Source organism: Cheilinus undulatus, linkage group 16 (assembly GCF_018320785.1).
Source record: "Cheilinus undulatus linkage group 16, ASM1832078v1, whole genome shotgun sequence".
NCBI lineage: Eukaryota > Metazoa > Chordata > Actinopteri > Labriformes > Labridae > Cheilinus > Cheilinus undulatus.
Window position 1 is genome coordinate 39,966,411 of NC_054880.1, and position 19,076 is coordinate 39,985,486.

The following is a 19,076-nucleotide window of genomic DNA, read 5'->3' on the forward strand; positions in this document are numbered from 1 at the left end:
CATCCCTAACTTTTACTTTTCGAAAGCCTTTTCTCTGAGCTGCTTGGAGTCATCTTTTGTCTTCATGGTGTAATGGTAGCCAGGAATACTAATTAACCAGTGACTGGACCCTCCAGATACAGGTGTTTTTATACTTCAGTTACTTGAGACACATTCATTGCACTCAGGTGATCCCCATTTCACTAACCTTTTGGACAGAAGTAAGCCCCCCTCCACTTGTTATTTGATTGAATTGAAACCAGTTACGTTTAAATTGTGGACACTTCAGAGTCTGCCAGCTCATCTGAATTGGCACACAATCTCAGTTTACCACAGTGCCAGGCTTGAAATGTCATGCTACTGTTGGCTTTTGTGTTAAGGTAAGCAGCATTCAGAGTTATGACCTGTTTCAGCAAGCATAGTAAAAAACTGCTGAACTATATGCTTAATAACAATGCAGGTCTTATCTCAAAGCTCGTCCTCTTTTGATTAAAGTGTCTGACTTTTTTTTTATCGATACTGATTTTCTCTTCCATGCCATGTCAGAGTTTGACACAGCGGAGCCAGCTGAGGTTTCCTCATTCATGTTTGGCCCTTATTAATGGAGTAAGAGCCCTCAGACTTGGCAACCCGGGTAAATAAGCAAAAGCACTTATTAGCACCCCAGCATGGCTTTCATAGGCTGTAAAGTGTCACCAAGCTCAAAAGTGTGCGAGGTTAGTCACCATGTTGTGTGTGATTTATATGAATGCCTGCGTGTTAAAGACCTATAATCAGCCCGTCATTACCACTTCTCCTGATGCGTAGTGCTGTAAACACTCACACAGTCTAGCCTATAGAGCTGGGGAATAAAACATTGAACACATAGGAAGGAGTATTTGGTGCACAGCATCACTCAAACACACTTAAAGTTATTTTCTCAGTATGTGAGAGCGTCACGTTAATGTCTGAATCTGTGTCATGGCTCAGGGAGGCTGCAGCTGCACCGCGGGGTGAATTTAATAAAAGTTTTGTTAAGTTTCGAGACTTAAAATGTAATCAGAGAGCACAAAGCTGCCAAGTAAGTGGGATATTTTCCCGTCTGCTCAATGTAGGTCAATTTGTCTGGGAAATTTCTAGACTGAAGTGCAACTTTCTTTCACACAAAAGGGGCTGGTGTAAATATTTGGCTTAAGTAAGGAGAAGATCAGAAGGAAATGGAAATATTTCACTCTGTTCCTGATGAGTTTCCACAGAAAAATCACATTTTCTTCCAATTTAAGAAGTCTGATTGTTCTGTCTTAGAGATGCTGGGTGAATTGGTGGAAATTATGTCCAGTCGTAACATACAATGTTGGGTATTTTTGGAAGAAGTGTTAACATTTTTGGGTGGGAAAGGGATTTTTTCGCTGATCTGAATTAATCTGCCTCTTGTCACATGCCTCCTCCTTCTAAATTGTTGACCATTTTCCATCCTTCGCCCATCAGAGTCGAGTAATCAAGAGGAAATTACATCTGAATTAGATTACTCTTTTCCTCATTGTAATTAATTGTCATTAGAGCGGATCTCGTGTAGCGTATTAGCTCATGGACAGACGGCCTGCCATGCATGAATGCTGTAGATCTGAAGAAATCATTTCCGATGCAACATGGTGCTGAGAAAGGCTAATTGTCCTGCATTGACTGCTCCCCGGCTCATGTCCTTGGCTGAGCTGTTAATGTGATTCACATATGCACAAGGACAGCACAGGAGATTAGTTTTGTTTAACTCCAATGCATTATCATTAAAGACGGAGGAACGCTTAGCATACAAGGCTACACTTAACTCCCTGCCACACTCATTTTTGCATGTGTTGTTAGCTAGGGAATAGAGATCCACAAGTCTTCTATTAACCAAACTAACTGAAGTGTAAAGACAGTTTGTGATATTCTCCAGCCTGTTTAAGTTAGTAGTAACTAGCCTGACCCTCTTTAGACCATTCATATGGCTTTTTAAAGGTAGTTTAACACTCGTTTATTCTCTCAATCTACACTCAGTACCTCATCAAAAAAACTAGCTCAGGTTCCTCCCATTTCAATTGATTGTTGCTGAGATGTTTCTACACCTTGGTTAGAGTCCACCTGTGGTAAATTAAGTTCATTGGACATGATTTAGAAGGCCTCACAACTGGCAGTGCATGTCAGAGCAAAAACCAACCCATGAGGTCAAAGGAACTTCCTATGGAGCTCAGAGACAGGATTGTTGCAAAGCTGCAAAAATTTTTGCAGAGTGGCGTCCATAATTCTCCAATGGAAGATGTTTGGCACAACCTCGACTCTTCTAAGAGCTGGTCGCCCAGGAGAAAGGCTTTAGTAAGAGAGGTGACCAAGAAACTGATGGTCACTCTAAGCTCCAGAGATCCTGTGTGGAGATGGGACAAAGCTTCAGAAGGACAAACATCCCTGCAGCCCTCCGCTGACTTATGGCAGAGTGGCTAGATAGAAAATTCTCCTAAGTGCAAGACACATCAAGGCTCACTTGGAGTTTGTAAAAAAAGCTCCTGAAAGACTCTCAGACTTTGAGAAACAAGCTTCTCTAGTCTAATGACATCAAGATTAAAATGTTTGGCCTCAATTCTAAACATTACACCTGGAAGAAAACAGGCACCGCTCATCATCTGCCCAATACCATCCCAACAGGGGTGGAAGCATCATGCTGTGGAGGGGTTTTCCCCAGCAGGGACTGGGAGACTGGTGAGCTGAATGGAGTTAAGTAGAGAGACGCTGCTGTAGCTACCCTGTTTATACTGGCTTACAGTACAGCTACACATGCCTGTAACTATTACAAACTCATGCTATGTAGTCCTGAGAAGAGCAAAAACATCCTTTCTGTCATGAGACCTTTCAATGCTGTTGTCTGCTCTTCTTTTCATAAAGACATGGGGTCAAGTTCTGATACAACTGCTGCTATACTACAGCTACATCTGTGCTTACTGCTATGCAGGCGACAGCCATTACTACCAGCTTTCAGTACAACTAAACCACACCTGCATTTTCAGACTTTCTCTCTGTGTTTCCTGTGTCTCTTCAGCTGTCCTGTCAAATAAAGACTAAAAACTAGTAGACAAAAAAGTGTGTTCAGTACTGACCCAGGCAGGGCTTCATGCTTGAGGAATAAGCAGTTTAAGGTGGCTTTCACACTAGGAGCCCGGTCCCGGATCCAAGTGCACTTGAGACCAAAGTCCGGTTCATTTTGGTTTGCATGGGCATGGTTTGTTTGCATTCACACTAAGAGTCCACTTGAAAATGATTCAAGTGGACTCTGGCATGGTTTGGATGAGATATGAATGCAACCGCGCACAGGCGTAGCTAAGGATTTTGGGCCCCTGGAAAAAAACATTAAACAGCCCCCCTTTAACTGGCTAGCCAAGCAACAAATGTTGCTTCATTTTTTCACAAATATATATGAATTTTAATATATTTTTGAAGCATAATTTCCCCCTTTATGAGCAGTATTTTTACTATGGTTACACTAAATTTACTTGCATTATTTCGTAACGCTGGACTATAGCATTTTGGCATTTTAAGGGAGGAGCAGAGGTCCCCCAGTATGTATTTCACTCTATTTGATACAAATTTCAGTCTTCTGACCTATCATTTTGTCACTTTTGATTCAATAACGACACTAATTACTAAGAAAAATGGATAAAAACACACTTTTTATTGCAGGCTCCTCAAGGGCCCCTCTCTACTGCAGGCTTGGGTAAGCAGTACCCTTATACCCCTGTACTACGCCCCTACAACCGCGCCCGGATATGGGACAGAGCGTTGTATCGGCTCTGTGACGTCATCGTGAAAGCTAAGAAACGGTCTGTTATGACTCACCTTATGGATGAACACAAGTTGGAGTCAGTGAGATGGGATGCAAAGGCAATAAAAGCCTCCTGTCACCTCAAAAACCTGTGCAGCTCGAGCCCATTTAACCCCGTGACCTGCATGCAGATGTTCAGATACGAAGAGCGAAGTTGCTGGCATCTTAAAAGGTGATTATAAATCAGCCATGGCAGCGGGATGGACTTTTTTTTTTGGCCGGGTTAAAAATAAATAAATAAATAAAAATCTCTGCTAAGGTCATGACCCAAGTTGTTGCCATGGTAGCTTCTTCTTCTTTCTCCTCCTTGGCGAGTTTGTAATCCAGCTATGTGCATGCTGCCACCTGCTGTTTCAGACTGAGTAAATTCTCAAGTGGGCCTGGGCACAGATAGATTTTTCTAGTGTTAAAGCAAACCAGCGGGGGGGACAGGGGAGAATTCGCGCCGTGGTGCAGTTTGAAACAACTGGGCCTAATGTGAAAGCACCCTTGGTATTTAAACTTTCGAGACTTGTCTTGATAAATTACTGCAGTTTTCTCAACCATTACCTACCAAAAGTGGAGCCCGCCAGGACCCAAGTGAGAAGAAAAAGTCACACTGCAATCAAAAGTCAACATAGATTTTAATTGTTTCACTGATAAAGCACTAAAAAAGCCTATGCACGCTTTTCTTATCAAAAGGCCTTTGTATAAAACGACTTAATAACTGCTTTACCATGGTTTCAGTCAATATTTGCAATTTTGGTCGCCTCAGAACGGAAAAAGCTGCATGCCCCTCTGGACCCAAGGTTAGGAACCAATGATTTAGGGCATTTTGAACTAAGCACTGAAATTTATGTTTTCTGTTTGTTTTCCATACCAAATATATTCACAACAGTGTTAATTTTGTCGACTAAAACTATGACTAAAACTCTTCATCGGCAGCCTTTTTTCCCATGACAAAAACTAGACTAAAACTCACAAAAATAGATCTTTGATGACTGAAACTGACAAAAACTAAGTTTAGTTTTCATCATGATGACTAAAACTAGACTAAAATGTAATGTAGTTTTTTTCGGACATTCTAAATCTGTGATATTTCTCCTCTGTGGGTAAATCTGTCAAAAACCAATGCAGCAGTATCTCTTCTATCTCTCAGCTGTAGAAAGCAGGGACCCCAGGTTTGACAGGGTGCAGAGAACACACTACCATGATTTGGTACCAGGTTTAGGCAAGAAAATGAATGCTTGAGAAAAGTAAAGACTAAAATGTGAGGACTTTTTATGGACTAAAACTGAACTAAAATGTTTCGAATTTTTGTTGACTAAAACTAGACTAGAACTAAAAAGGTTAGAAATGACTAAAATGTGACTAAAACTAAATTGCATTTAATTTAAGGACTAAAACTAAGACTAAAATTAAAAATAGCTGCCAAAATTAACACTGATTCACGGGGTAATGTTTGTAGCCTTTGTTAACATTGATTTTACTGCAGGGTTAAATTTAAAAACCTAATTGAAACATTGATCATGGATTGTTAATGTTATGTTTACTGTCATTGCAGCCCTATATTTTCTTCTAAAATTAGTCTGTGTAAAGTTACAATGAGCTCTGTTTATTTAATTCAGTCCAGTCCATGCAAACACTGTGAATGTGTCTGTAGTGTAAACTAGAGAAGCAGCAGCTACAGTCTTATGTAACAGTGAGGTACATAAAAAACGCTCTGAATCACAGATTCTGGTAATCTCTCCTGTTACTTAATCCTTTACCTTGAATCTTCTTTTTGTCCAAATTTAGCAGAGGTTCAACCATGACAGATCCTTCATCTCTAACACTCATGCTTGGTTACTGTTGCTATGCATGGCGGCTCGTTGCCGTCACCGGTGCATCCAATCGGCATGTCGGGGCAGCCAGGGAGTCTAAAAACAGCATCCTATATTACAGCATATAATGAGAAAGGCTTCATCAGGGCTCTCTCCAAATGTCAGAGCAGCTTTAATGATCTCAGCACACGCACATTCACAGAGGATATATCATGTGTGAGCGTGCATGCAGTCACACTGTGTGGCTCTTTTCTGCATTGCTAGCATTTTCAGTAATCCCACCTTTCTTTATTTCCCTCTCTGCTATTAATTCTCCCCACTGAAGCTTTTAATTCTCCTCATCCCTATCACTTCTGTCTTTCTCCCGTGCTAATCTTCTTCCCTGTAACTTAAACTTGCCTTATCCTGATTATCAGGCCTGGCGTGCAGAAGTCGCTCCAACAAATGCTTCTGATTTTGCACACACAAAGAAAGTTTTGAGTGTGCGATAGCTCCCTGGGCTGCAGATTTCTGGGTTTGAGTCTTCAGGGATGAGGCATTACTCAGCCAACAGGAGACACTTCAAACAGCCTTGTAGCACACAAAGACCAAGAAGCCCTCCACTCTAGCATGGTAAAGCACAGCAGCTTATGTAATGTTGTTATTTTAGCCGCTCAAACAGCGTATACTGCATGTCAGACTACCTCTAATTACTTCCTCTAGGATGTGTGTGTATTTGATGTTAACACTGAATAACAGAGTTGGTTCAGCAGAGGGGGAAAATGCTCAATAATTTAGGGAGGGATGAAGCGGGATAAGGAGGCAGGAGTTCAGTGGTGGAGATGGACAAAGGTCGAAGAAATGAAAGTCATAAACTAAAAAAGAAAAAGCAACACAGAAGAAGAGAGGGTGAGGAAAAAGACAGGAAACAAAGAGATAAAGATCTGCAACAAACAAAAGAGTGTTGATTGAAAAACCATAGAAGAAGAAGAAGTGGCTGATGAGACTCATGGAGAGGACAAAATGAGGGGGAAGAAAAGACACAGAGAGGCGAAACACGCCGGCCGGGGCTCTTGGTGCAATGCAGACGGCATTGCCATGGAAACGAATGGAGGGAAAGCGCAGACGAGGAGGAGGAGGAGGGGATTAAATAGGAAGGAAGAGATCGCTGCTTCGCACCATGGAGGGCTGCAGGAGGAGGGGAGAAGGGGCTGCTTGAATGAGAGGGGAGGGACTGCTGAAAATTAAGTAACAAGTGAGAAGTAAATGGATTGATGGTTCAAAGATGGGTTTATGGTGGAGATATGCAATTACTGTGTCTAAACTGGGTATTAATGTCATCAAGGATACTATTCAGCACCATGATACTGACACCTATACCTACAGTGCTATGGAAAAGTATTTGCTACCTACCTCAAATATGTATTTTTCCATATTCATCACACTTAAACTTTTCAGATCATCAAGAATTTTTAATGCTAGACAAAGATAAGCTGAGTAAATACAACATGCAGGTGATGATTTCATTTATTAAGGGGAAGAAGTCCAAACAAACCTACCAGGCCCTATGTGAAAAAGTATTCGACCCCCATGTTAAATCATGAACTAACTGTGAATAACCTAATTTTTTGGAAAGCTGCGTTCAGCATCACTGATACTGATTACTGCCAGACCTGTTGAATCAAGAATTCCCTTCGATAGAACCTGTCAGACAAAGTGAAGTAGGTTAAAAGACCTCAAAAAGCAACACATCATGGCGCCATCTACAGAAATTCAAGAACACATGAGAAACAAAGTCATTGACATCTATCAGTCTGGAAAGGGTTGCAATGTCATTTCCAAGGCTTTGGGACTCCAGCCAATCATAGTGAGAGCCATTATCCACAATGGGGAAAACTTGGAACCTTCGCAGGAGTTTCCGGCCAAACAAAATTACTCCAAGAGCACATCGATGATAACCTTGCAAAGCAGATGGATACACCCCATTCCTTATTTTTCACTGGCGAATCCATCTTGAAAAGCTCCCATCTGAACCGTTTGGGCCCGGTTAGAAAGTGAAAGGACCAATCAGCAACGAGGGGCTGTACTTTCAGGCGCAGCGGAGTCGGGACGTAGACAAGCAGCAGCAAGAGCTGGTGCAGTTATGGAGGAAGAGCTTAGCATGGATGCTGCTAAAGCGCCAGTTTAATCAGAACTTGACAACATTTCTTTGTTAAAAGAAGAACAAAGAACAGCATTGAGTTGATTTCTTTTCAAAAACGACAAGTAAGTCGAGCACTTACATGTCTGTAGTCACCATTTTTCGTGTTACTCTCAGTATTTGCACATGCGCAGCTTGATAGCTGCTACGTCACACTCTGACTTTTTTTCAAAGCCTTTTTTAATGAAGAAATGTCAAGTTCTGATAAAACTGGCACTATAGCAGCATCCACGGTAATGTCTTCCGCCATTATTGCACCGGCATCTTGTTACTGCTTGCTGACGTCACGACTCCACGAATCCATCTGCCTTGCAAGGCTACCTCTGTTTGGTTTTAAAATAAAAGGTTCTGGGGTGGCCTAGTGAAAGTCTGAACTTTAATCCTCTCAAGATGCTGTGGCATGACCTTAAAGAGGCCTTTTACGTTTGAAAACTCTCAAATGTGGCTGATTCAAAACAATTATGCAAAGAAGAGTGTGTCAGAATTGTGTGGAGTGTGACTCCACAGTGATGTAAAAAACTTGTTGCCGGTTATTACAAATGCTTACATGCAGTTGCTAGCAAGGGTGGCACAACCAGTTATTAGGCTTCGGGGCCAGGTAGGTTTGGGTGTTTTTCCCTTAGCAAATGAAATCATCATTTAAAAACTGCATTGGAATTTACTCACATTATATTTGGTAAGCAGTGGTTTGGCCTTGGAACTCTCCCATAGATGCCATTTTTGCCCAGTCTCTTTATAATTTTTGAATCATGAACACTGAACTTCACTGAATCAGGTGAGACCTGCAGGTCTTTAGATGTTGTTCTGGGTTCTTTTGAGACCTCCTAGATGAGTCATTGATGTGCTCTTGGAGTTTTTTTGGTGGGCCGGCCTCTCCTGGGAAGGTTCACCGCTGTTACAAGTTTTCTACATTTGTGCATAATGGCTCTTGCTGTAGTTCAGCAGTGGTTTTCACCTTGGGACTAAGGATAATTGTTGAATCATGAACACTGACCTTAACTGAGGCAAGTGAGGTCTGCAGGGCTTTAGAAGTTGTTTTGGATTCTTTTGATGAGCCTCTCAGAAGGTTTCCCACACTGGTCCAAGTTTTCTTCATTTTTGGATAATGGCTCTCACTGCTGGAGTCCCAGAGCCTTAGAATTTTTTCTGTGCTTCCCATGTGTTCTTGAATGTCTTTAGATGGTGCCATGATGTGTTGTTTTTTGAGATCTTGTAGCCTACTTCACTTTGTCAGACAGGTTCTATTTAAGGGATTTTCTGGATTCAGCAAGTCTAGCGGTAATCCGGTCTGGGTGTGGGTAGTGAAACTGAACTCAGCTTTCCCAAAAATTAGGTTAATCACAGTTAGTTAAGGATTTAACAAAGGGGGGAATTACTTTCCACATAGGGTAGGTTTGGATGGCCTTTTCCCCCTTAATTGATATAATCATCATTTAAATACTACATTTTATGTGATCTCAGGTTATCGTTTTTATGATATTTTTAGTTTTGTTTGATCAGACACATTTAAGTGTGACAAATATATATACCCCACCCCCCACCCCCAAGAAAAAGAAACCAGGAATGGGAAAAATACTTTTTCACAGCACTGTATAGTGGACTTTAGTGGTGACTAGGTGTTTTGTTTCAGCCTAAAGGAGTTTTTGTGAAAGGCTGCTTCCATAGATCAATTAAAAAGAAAGTGATGGGGGGATGAGCCTGTCACCATGGCGCCAGTTGTCTCAGGTGGCATTGTCTGGGTCCAGATCCGAGGGTGGGGGTTGTCATGGCAGCAGCAGCGGGGAGCGCATGGAGTTTGTCTGGGTGTGATATGCTGCAAACACACAGAGTTAGAAATAGTCTTGACTGCAGGATTAAAAATAGAAAGCACCCCTCTTCTCATCTCCAGCACCCATGGGAGCCTGAAATTCTCCTCTTCACCCATTTCCCCTAAAGACTCCTCATCCCTCTTTTACCCCACCCCCCTCAAAAGTCTCATTCAGTTGCTCTGTTTGCTCTTTGTTTATCTCCATAGCAATGGTGATGATGCAGGGTGACTTCGGTTGTCATGGCGATGAGGTTAGCACCAGGAAGGATGCTTAATGAGTTTGGAGTTGCTGGAGCTAATGAAGTGGGGCGGCTGTACCTGGATATGGGCTTGACTGGTAACAACGATGAAGCGCTTGTTAAAAGTCTCCTTTAGTGACTTTACTGCAGCGCTCAACAATCTGAGCTCCTGTAGAGGAGAGAGACATGAGTTTCTGCTGCAAATGCAGCTGCAGTCTTAATGAGCTGCATGGACACAGCATCACTACAGAGGAAGATAACCAGTTTGTTTCTCTTGTTGTTGCAGTGATTTACTGCCTAATGAACTTGTTTGAAACTTAGAGACATCCCTAAACCGTTTAAGACGTTTAAAAGACTCCAAATCCCTGCTGGCGGATTAATAAAACATTGAAAGAAGCCAACCTAGAACGTCCTTGTCAAAATAAAGTTCCAAAAATGAGTCTTAAGCCTCTTTCACACATGCTCTAGACTAGTGAACATTTCTCAACATCGTTGGTTGGTGTCTTCTGCCAACCTGGAGTAAATTATCTCTGTAAAGTCAGTTAAACACAGCAGGAAAATACACATAAACTGAGTTTGTGTTAATGTTTGTCTAGCATGAATGTTAAACTGATGTAAATACAAAAACCTTTACAGAAGAATTCTCCTGCACTCACAACTAATGTTGCTCAAAATAGCAGAACTCCCTTTTTATGATACCGTATGGTTTAAAAAATACAGCATCTGTTGTTTTTACATTTGATAGGCCTTTAGGTGTCAAAGTTATTAAAGAAGAAAGGAACAGACAGCACACTGCAATGGACGATCAACATCGAAATTAAATTTAGAGAGGGAGTGATGTTAGTTTCAGAGTGGGAAGTCAGAGAGATAAGATGCTACTTTCAAGATAGTCTGGCTGCAGACCACATCTCTCAGACCCCCTTGCTGCCTTGAAACCTGATCTACAAAAAGTTGAATAAAGCCAAGTAAACAGTCTGCTTACAGGAAAACCCTTGTCCTGCATAAAAACACTCTGATGCAGCTAACGTAGCTAAGGCTAAAGCTAATGAAGGTAACGTAGCTGAAGACTGTATACCTTTAACGGTTTTACAGTTTTCATAAACCCATATTTTATACACAATAAATAGCTACCTAGCTAATGTAGCTAAAGCTAATTAAGCTACTGAGCCACATAGGTAACATAGCTGAAGACTGTACACCTTTAACAGTTTTACAATTTTCATAAACCCATATTTTATGCATAATAAATAGCTACCTAGCTAACGCAGCTAAAGCTAATTAAGCGACCGAGCCACATAGGTAACATAGCTGGTGACTGAACATCTTTTTACATTTGTCATAAACCCATATTTTATTCACATTAAATAGCTATCTAGCTAACACAGCTAATGCTACTGAAGCTACATAAGCTACATAGGTAACATAGCTGAAGACTGTACACCTTTAACAGTTTTACAATTCTCATAACCCCATATTTTATTCACATTAGATAGCTACCTAACTCACAAAGCTTAGCTACATTAGCTGCCTTAGCTAATGCTATGTTTGCTAAGGCTAACGTATGTTACCCCTTCACAGCTAAAATAGCTTCTTTAAGATTTGCTACATTTCCTAGAGCTCACGTTGCTAAAGCTAAAGTTAACCTAGCCAACCTACAATGGCTTACATATACATACTTCTACTAAACAGGTCCATATATATGGATCCTAGACTGCTGGGGGCCACATGAACTCTTTTGGCTTTTCCACTCTGACTTTTGGCTGTGCCGATCCAAACCAAGCTGTGTTAATTTTACTTTTCATTACCAGTTTGCCAGCGCTGGGCCAAGTTTGTCCAGGATGGTCCTGCTCTGCAGCATGGACATCAGAGCAGTTCACAGGATGTGAATTGCAGGGTGATCCCCCCCTCTGCTTCTGATATGCCCCCCTTTGATAATAATTTTGTTTTTTCCCTGCCTCTGCTATCAGCATTCACTGCAAGATTGAAACGTTTACAAAACATGACCAAAACCTGACATTTGTGCGCTCATGTTACAGCCTGACAGTCGCGCACTGCCTGAGCTCTCACACTGACGAATGAAATCAGGACGGACTAGGTGCGTCCCTACCGAAGGAGTAAACTCCATAGAGAACTGCATAATGTGAACCATGGTGACTGTAGACATGTCTATACATGACTTTTGTTGTTTTTGAAAGTCTTAAACTTTGAGTAAGTTTCACCATTTTTCAAAATTCTTCTTCATTGTTTTGTTTTGCTGCTCTGGCTTGAACAGGTGGTTACACTGCTCAACACTGCCCCCTTGATCATGGGTAGTATTGTAGCGTTTGGTCTTGTTTCATAGGCAAAGATGTGTATGAAATAATCGCAGTCAGACAGAAAGCTCAGTCTTGAATGAGAGCATAAACGAGGTTTAAGTCCCAGTCTGTGATCTGTTGATGTGAGCTTTGCATCACTGCAAACACTGACGCCCTTAAAATGTCCTGAAAAACAAAATTAGAAAGTACAGATGGGAGGAGGTGGAGAAACATATTATAATACAGTGGATACGTCTGACACAGATAATTTCCCTCTGTGAGGTAGAAAAATTCCTGAAAATATCAGAGCCTGAATGTCCTGGAATTATCTTGAAATACTCAGCAGATTATGTGTGAAAAGGGCTTAAGAGACATCAATAATGAAGACATTTTCAAGACTTTAAATCCCCACAGTAGGATTTAAGAAAAGAAATATGCCAGCTTAGAGAGCTCCTGTCACAATAAAGTCCCACAAATTACCCATAGACTTTGCAGGGGTTTGTATGAAGCAACATTTGCAGACTCAGAGTAGCTGCTCTCGCGTCTTTCATTCCTTCTGCCTGACTGAAGCGTCACCCCGAAGCCCAGTCTGCTCACGTGCAGATGCTGTGCATGTTTGTGAGAGAGAGAGAGCGTAAATATTGCAGGAAGGTGTGAATGTACAGACACTACTGCTGTCTAGTGTCAGCATGACGTTTGTGTATGAATCAGTGCACGTGTCTCTATGGATTTGGCCTTGTTTTTTCATTTTGGGTTATTAATCACACTTATAGACCTTAGGGGGGATGAAAGTGTTTATTTTTATTTTTATCTGTCTCCTTTGCAGTGTTGTTTTATATAATCATGATAAGAATAATCTCTCTAGGTAGTAAATAGACTTTAATTTAAAGGGTGACCTTATTTGTAGACCTGATAAATGCCCATAATAAGTCAGGAACTCCTCTATATCCAATGATGTAATGTGGATGTGTTTGTGTCCTTCCAAGCTGCCCTGAAGTGTCCGTGTTACCTCTTTTCACCCTGAGAACTCTGGGTAACATTGCAAGAAGGTTACTGAGGCGAAGGCAGGAGTAACAAAGTGGATAAGGAAAAAGTCGTCCGGCCAAACGGCACAAGCACAAAAACCTCCCACGTCACATCCTGAACACCGAATCACTCTGATGTTCCCAGCTACTTGGAACTCGTTGTGCCGAGCCGCACGGATACTCAGTGTGTCATTACAGGGGATGATGCCCTGAAAGCCTCTTCTGGCATTAGCGGCGCTCCGGCTTGCTCTCCGTTCTCCTAGCGTCAGCAAAGCCTAAAGCCACTCGCCTCTCTTAACGGCTCTGCATCCCTGCTGTGTTTCTTCTCAGCCACTCACAACAATCCTCAAGCTGCCAATTTGCAAGTCAGGCTCAGGAGTCGCCCCCCTTTGCTAAGCTTATTGCCCCCTTCCCACAGCCGTCTTTTTAAAATGAGCTTTACGTGTTTTAAACGGCCCATAGTAATACCTGAGAATGGAGAGATTTCTCTCCAATAGTGCGGGGACGTCCCGGTGGAAATTAGGAGAGATTGCCTTCTTGCCTGAGTGAACCTCCTTTAAAATAAATAGTGGAGAGAGGTGTTTTCTCTAGGCCAGTGTGAACTGTTTCCTATTCAGGTGAGGGTGTTTTTAAAAAGCATTGTGGGTCTAAAAATCTTTGACAGAAGCATCCATCCTTTGTCGTCTCAGGCGTCCTTTAAAACACAGTTAGAAACCAAGAAAGCATAGAATGAGAACTTGTAATCTTCACCTAAGGAAAAATCTATGTCTGCAGAACAATATAAGTCAGAATTGAGGCAGCATATCCCCATAAAAGCCTTATCCTGCAGGTGCAGATTCTACCTAAGACCTGACTTCCTTATCAGACAGCTTTATGACTGCCTCGATTATGATGCTTAGTGGATTATCCCGCTGAAATAAGGACACTTAGAGAAGGAGCCATGACCTCTTTGTGTGTTTTCCAGACGGCGGGACGAAGAAGCTCCGCAGCACCATCCGGAGGAGCACGGAGACGGGCATCGCTGTGGAGATGAGGAACCGGGTGACACGGCAGGGCAGCAAGGACTCGACCGATGGCAGCACCAACTCCAACAGCTCCGATGGAACGTGAGTATCAAACCAGTGTTCATGCATCTGTATACACTATCAGCAGAGTGATTGATTGTTTTCTGTGTCCTCTGTGTCAGGTTTGTCTTCCCTACCACACGCCTCGGGCCTGAGAGTCAGTTCAGCGACTTCCTGGATGGACTAGGCCCTGCTCAGATTGTAGGACGACAAACACTAGCTACACCCCCCATGGGTAAGACGGAAAAAGATGACCTTACCCTTATCTTCAACCACAGTTATTCCCAAGTATTTCCAGAGATTAGGAATGGGCGGTAATACAGTAATAGTGTGTCCAAGGGTATGCCTTATGATCCAGTCTTTAAATGCATTTTTATTCTCCTGAATCTACGCTCAATACCCCATAATGACAAAGTGAAAACAGATTTTTAGAAATATTTGTATTTATTGAAAACAAAAAAAAATCACATGGAAATAGGTGTTTAGACCCTTTGAAATTTAGCTCAGTTGCCTCCCATTTCTCCCAGTCTTGCTTAGATATTTCTACACCTTAACTAGAGTCCACCTGTAGTAAATTAAACTGATTGGACATGATTTGGTAAAGCACATCCTTCTCTATAGAAGGCTTCACAGCTGACAATGCATATCAGAGCAACAACCAAGCCATGAGGTCAAAGGAACTACCTGCAGAGCTCAGAGACAGGAATGTTGACAGGTACAGAAAGTTTCCAAGAGCACAGTGGCCTCTTTAATTCTCAAATGGAAGAAGTTTGGCACAACCAGGACTCTTCCAAGAGCTGGTCGCCTGGACAGGCCCATTCTCCTCCGATTGCTCAGTTTGGTTGGCCAGCCAGCTCTTGGAAGAGTCCTGGCTGTCCCACATTTCTTCCATTTGCGAATGGAGCAACGCCAAGCACAATTAAAAACCACCAAAAGTTTTTGAAAGCATTTAAACTCATCCTTCCCCCATTTGATCTGAAATGTAGTTGTGAATCGGACAACAACTTCCAGAGCATCCACAGTGACAGAGCTGTCACTCAAAAACTCCTAGGCTAATAGGGATACACCCCAGAAAAGCTCGCCCACATGTGACATTTGTGTCAGAACGAAAGCAAAAACTCAAGGAGCGCAAAAAAAGGATCAGGCAGGGCAAATGCAAAACTGAGGAGTGAGAGAAAAGTCTGATCACAGAAAGAAAAAACTGGAACTGTAAACAACAAGGTAGATGTTCAAAATTTCAAGCTCTAAATTCGTCTTTTGATGTGATCTTTTTTTTTTTGTTTTGAACGCATTTTTATGTTCTCAAATACTTATTTTTGTTTGATACTGAATAAGATTTGTCTTAATTTTTCTGACACTTTCCATAGTAACTCAATTTATTTGTTAAGGCCAGCTCAGGCTTCACTAATTCAGCCAGATTTTGGCCTGACTACGTCACAGCTCATTGTCAAAACTTGGGCCTGATTTTGGGCATTGGGACAAATGGTCTTGTAGTGTGACAGGAGAGCATTTGCTTCTTCTCTTGCAACATCATTTAAAAGAGTCCCTAATTTTTCTCCCTACTACTAGAACTAGTGTTTACATTCTGTTGTATTTAATTTATCACATGCATACTGTAAGCTCTATCTGAAGGAGAGCCCCTCCCTGTTGTCCTCTTAATAGATCAATAATTGTTTCTTGTTTGTTGTTTTCTTCTTTTACGAGTAAAAGACCGCTGCAGTCTTCAACATACAATGATGATCACTCTTGTCGTGCAGCCAGTCTGTCAGCCAAGAAGGGATGAGATTTTAGTCGCATAGTCTGACATGGTGCCATCACGATCGACCAAATAAACTGTGTAGTCTGAGTCAGTCTTTAAGGGTTAAAACTATGCTTCAAATATAAATCACATCCAGCCCTCCTGTAAATATCGCCTTTGCTTTTTTAGACTCAAAGCATTTTGTTAAAGGAATGAATGAAACACCTGAAGAGGGGCACTCTGCTCATGTTCACGCCAACAAGTGACTGTATAATGTGTCTTTTAAACACTTGGCAGTAATACCGTATACTGTATACAAAATCTGGGGAGGTTTTGACATATTAATAAATACCACCCATTCCTACCAGAGATACATAGCATTTTTAGAGTCAAACAAAGGCTATTAAATAAAAACAGAACATGCATATCCCATATCCCATGGTCAAATTTTATTCCTAAGAAGGGACTCATGCTGAAATACAAAAGTTTCTAAATATTAACAGGCAGTGGGGTAAAAGAGAGGCAAATCAAATACAATCTACACTCATATACCAACAAACAAACTGTTCAATGCACAACACAATCTAAAAATACAGAAGAAATAGTGTATTCACTCAGCGGGGAAGATGTTATTCTTGCATGAGGTATAAATCTTTCATGTAAAGGTCACTGCTTGTGAAAAACAGCAGATCAGAGAAGTGTGCTCCTGCAAACCTGCTGGTTAAGAGAAACTCACGGCTCTCTGTCCCCCTCTGCAGTACGGTATGAGTCATTGCAGTCAAAGCCTGTAGTTAAACAGGGTTTAATGATCAGAGAAAGACATACCTTTATTGATTAATATTTACAGAATTTTTATCTGGTTTTACCTGAATTTCAACACATGATTTTAATACATTGAAAAAGTAGAATGGCATTCTTTCTTCTAAAGGAATTTTATATCTTAGTTTATTTTTATTTATGAATCCTTCTTATGCTTCTGTTTCTGTTACCTGCCTGTTTTGTTTTCTACCTTTTAAAACACTTTGTAACCTGGATTTTTTCTCTACATAACCATTAGAACGGTTTTGGCTTGTAAAAAGTTGGATTATAAGCGATGGTGTTTTTCCCTCTGAAGGGGATGTCCATGTAGGCATGGTGGACAGAGGAGGCCAGCTGGAGGTGGAGATAAACCAGGCCAGAGGGTTGATCGCCAAACCAGGCTCCAAGAACATACCAGGTACTGCTTGATTTCTTTATTATCTATTTATGTGCAGAGCTTCTTTATCCTTCTGTTTACCCCTGTAGGAGTTTCACTGAGGTGTATTTTGTTGTTTTGTCTGCAGCGACCTACGTGAAGGTGTACTTGCTGGAGAACGGAGTGTGCTTGGCCAAGAAGAAAACCAAAGTAGTAAAGAAGAACCTGGACCCCACCTACCAGCAGGCTCTGTTGTTTGATGAGAGTCCTCAGGGCAAAGTCCTACAGGTACTTACTGCCTCCATTTTTCAGTTTAAACATAGCTGTTTGTACAGTTTTGATGCCTTTTACTAAAACTCATCTTAAATGCTGTAGTGTGCGGCAGTGGTCACTTGCTTCATACTTGTCCCTATACCAATAAACATGAAATAAATAATTAATAAAAAAAAGGTTAATGCAAGCCTGATGTCAGGCTTTGCAACTGCATAATCACATAAATGCCTGCAATTATTTTTGTTTTAAGAGATTCCTCAAAAGTTTACCAAAATGCCTGCAGAAAGGTCTTTAATTTTTATTTTCTGGAAGTTATTCTGAAAGCAGTACTATAAAAACTTCAGGTACTACATTTTTTATGCTACTTATTGTAATGTTTTGTGTTCAGAAATATCCACTCTGAAACTATTATTTTTCTTCGGGTTGGGTATCATTTGGGTTTTTTGAAAGTTAATGGGAGAATAAAAGCTGTCTGGGTATCATTAATGGTTAGCAGAAATATCTTTATAGGATCCCAGTCAAATTTAGGATAAGAAAAGGAAACCGGTGTAGCTTTATATGTAAATCACACAAATTCTATATCATATTCCATGCCTTTTTTTTAGGTGGAAGGGTATCAAAATGAATTATCGATATCCTGGTAGGTATGGGATGCTTTGGTACCAGTTTTCGAAACTCATCCCTAATTATTCTCTGCATTTTCTTTGATAACCAAGCAGGTACTCATGATACCATTTATGTATCATTTCAGAATTGCAATCTTTAATTGCAGTATTGTCCAGTATAATTGCCCAATATTACCAAATCATGCTGCACTATTATCTGGTAGATATATGACTCGGGGAACGGATATAAATTTCTGCATAATTCAGGGGAAACCAGAGGTTAGGGCTGATCATCTTCCAGGCAAAACTTCAAGGTGTGGCAGTAACATCATGTAGATGCTGGAATTTCTTTGCAGGTAATGTCCAATAATGTCCAGAAAAGCCTCGTTCTATTTTTGTGTCTTAGTGTCTCTTAAAGTTCTATCATACATCCCTCATTTCAGTGGTATGAGACTTAAAGTAAACTAATTTTTTATGTGGTTTACTGGCAATTGATGGGAGGAAAATTAGCTAAAACAACATAGGACATGTTTCTATCAGGTGGTCCTGTTTGATTGAGTATGGTTCGGTATGGTTTGGTACACTAAACCCCAAAATAGTGTGCCAACCTCAAACACCCATACCCTCATCTGATGGGTAGACTGTTGAGGCTAAGGCTGGCCACACTAGACGATTTTTAAATCTGAAATGATTTTAAAAACATGTGAGAACACAGACACCAGGACCATTTCGAAACGAAATTTCATCTTTAATCCTCTGAACGCACACTAGACAACTCAACCAGACTGTCACTGGAGACCACACACCTGCAGACCTGCCAGTGAACTCGCATGATCATGTGACTTCAGGAAAAAAACAAACATGTATGTCTGTTGATATACCCTCTCGCCGTCCCTCCACAATAGGCTCTCCTTGCATGTGTTACAGGTGCAGCAAAAATCCCAAAACAAGGGAAAGAATCAGGATGGAATCCTGGCTGGAATGAAGCTACAGTTGTGTTTATGGTTGTGAGCACTGAAATTACATATGATCCAGCTGGTGATGCTACCCCGTCTGCTCGCTGCCATT

At 41.2% G+C, this 19,076-nt stretch overlaps 1 protein-coding gene across 1 annotated transcript in view; it reads left to right on the top strand.

The window, feature by feature from the left end:
- Nucleotides 1-19,076, top strand: part of rims3 (regulating synaptic membrane exocytosis 3) — a 75,799-nt gene that overhangs the window by 47,282 nt on the left and 9,441 nt on the right. Inside the window, exons 3-6 of the mRNA XM_041810024.1 lie at nucleotides 14,119-14,260; nucleotides 14,341-14,453; nucleotides 17,071-17,172; nucleotides 17,279-17,418. Coding sequence (XP_041665958.1) covers nucleotides 14,119-14,260; nucleotides 14,341-14,453; nucleotides 17,071-17,172; nucleotides 17,279-17,418 — 497 coding nt within the window. The remainder of the gene's footprint in view (nucleotides 1-14,118; nucleotides 14,261-14,340; nucleotides 14,454-17,070; nucleotides 17,173-17,278; nucleotides 17,419-19,076) is intronic.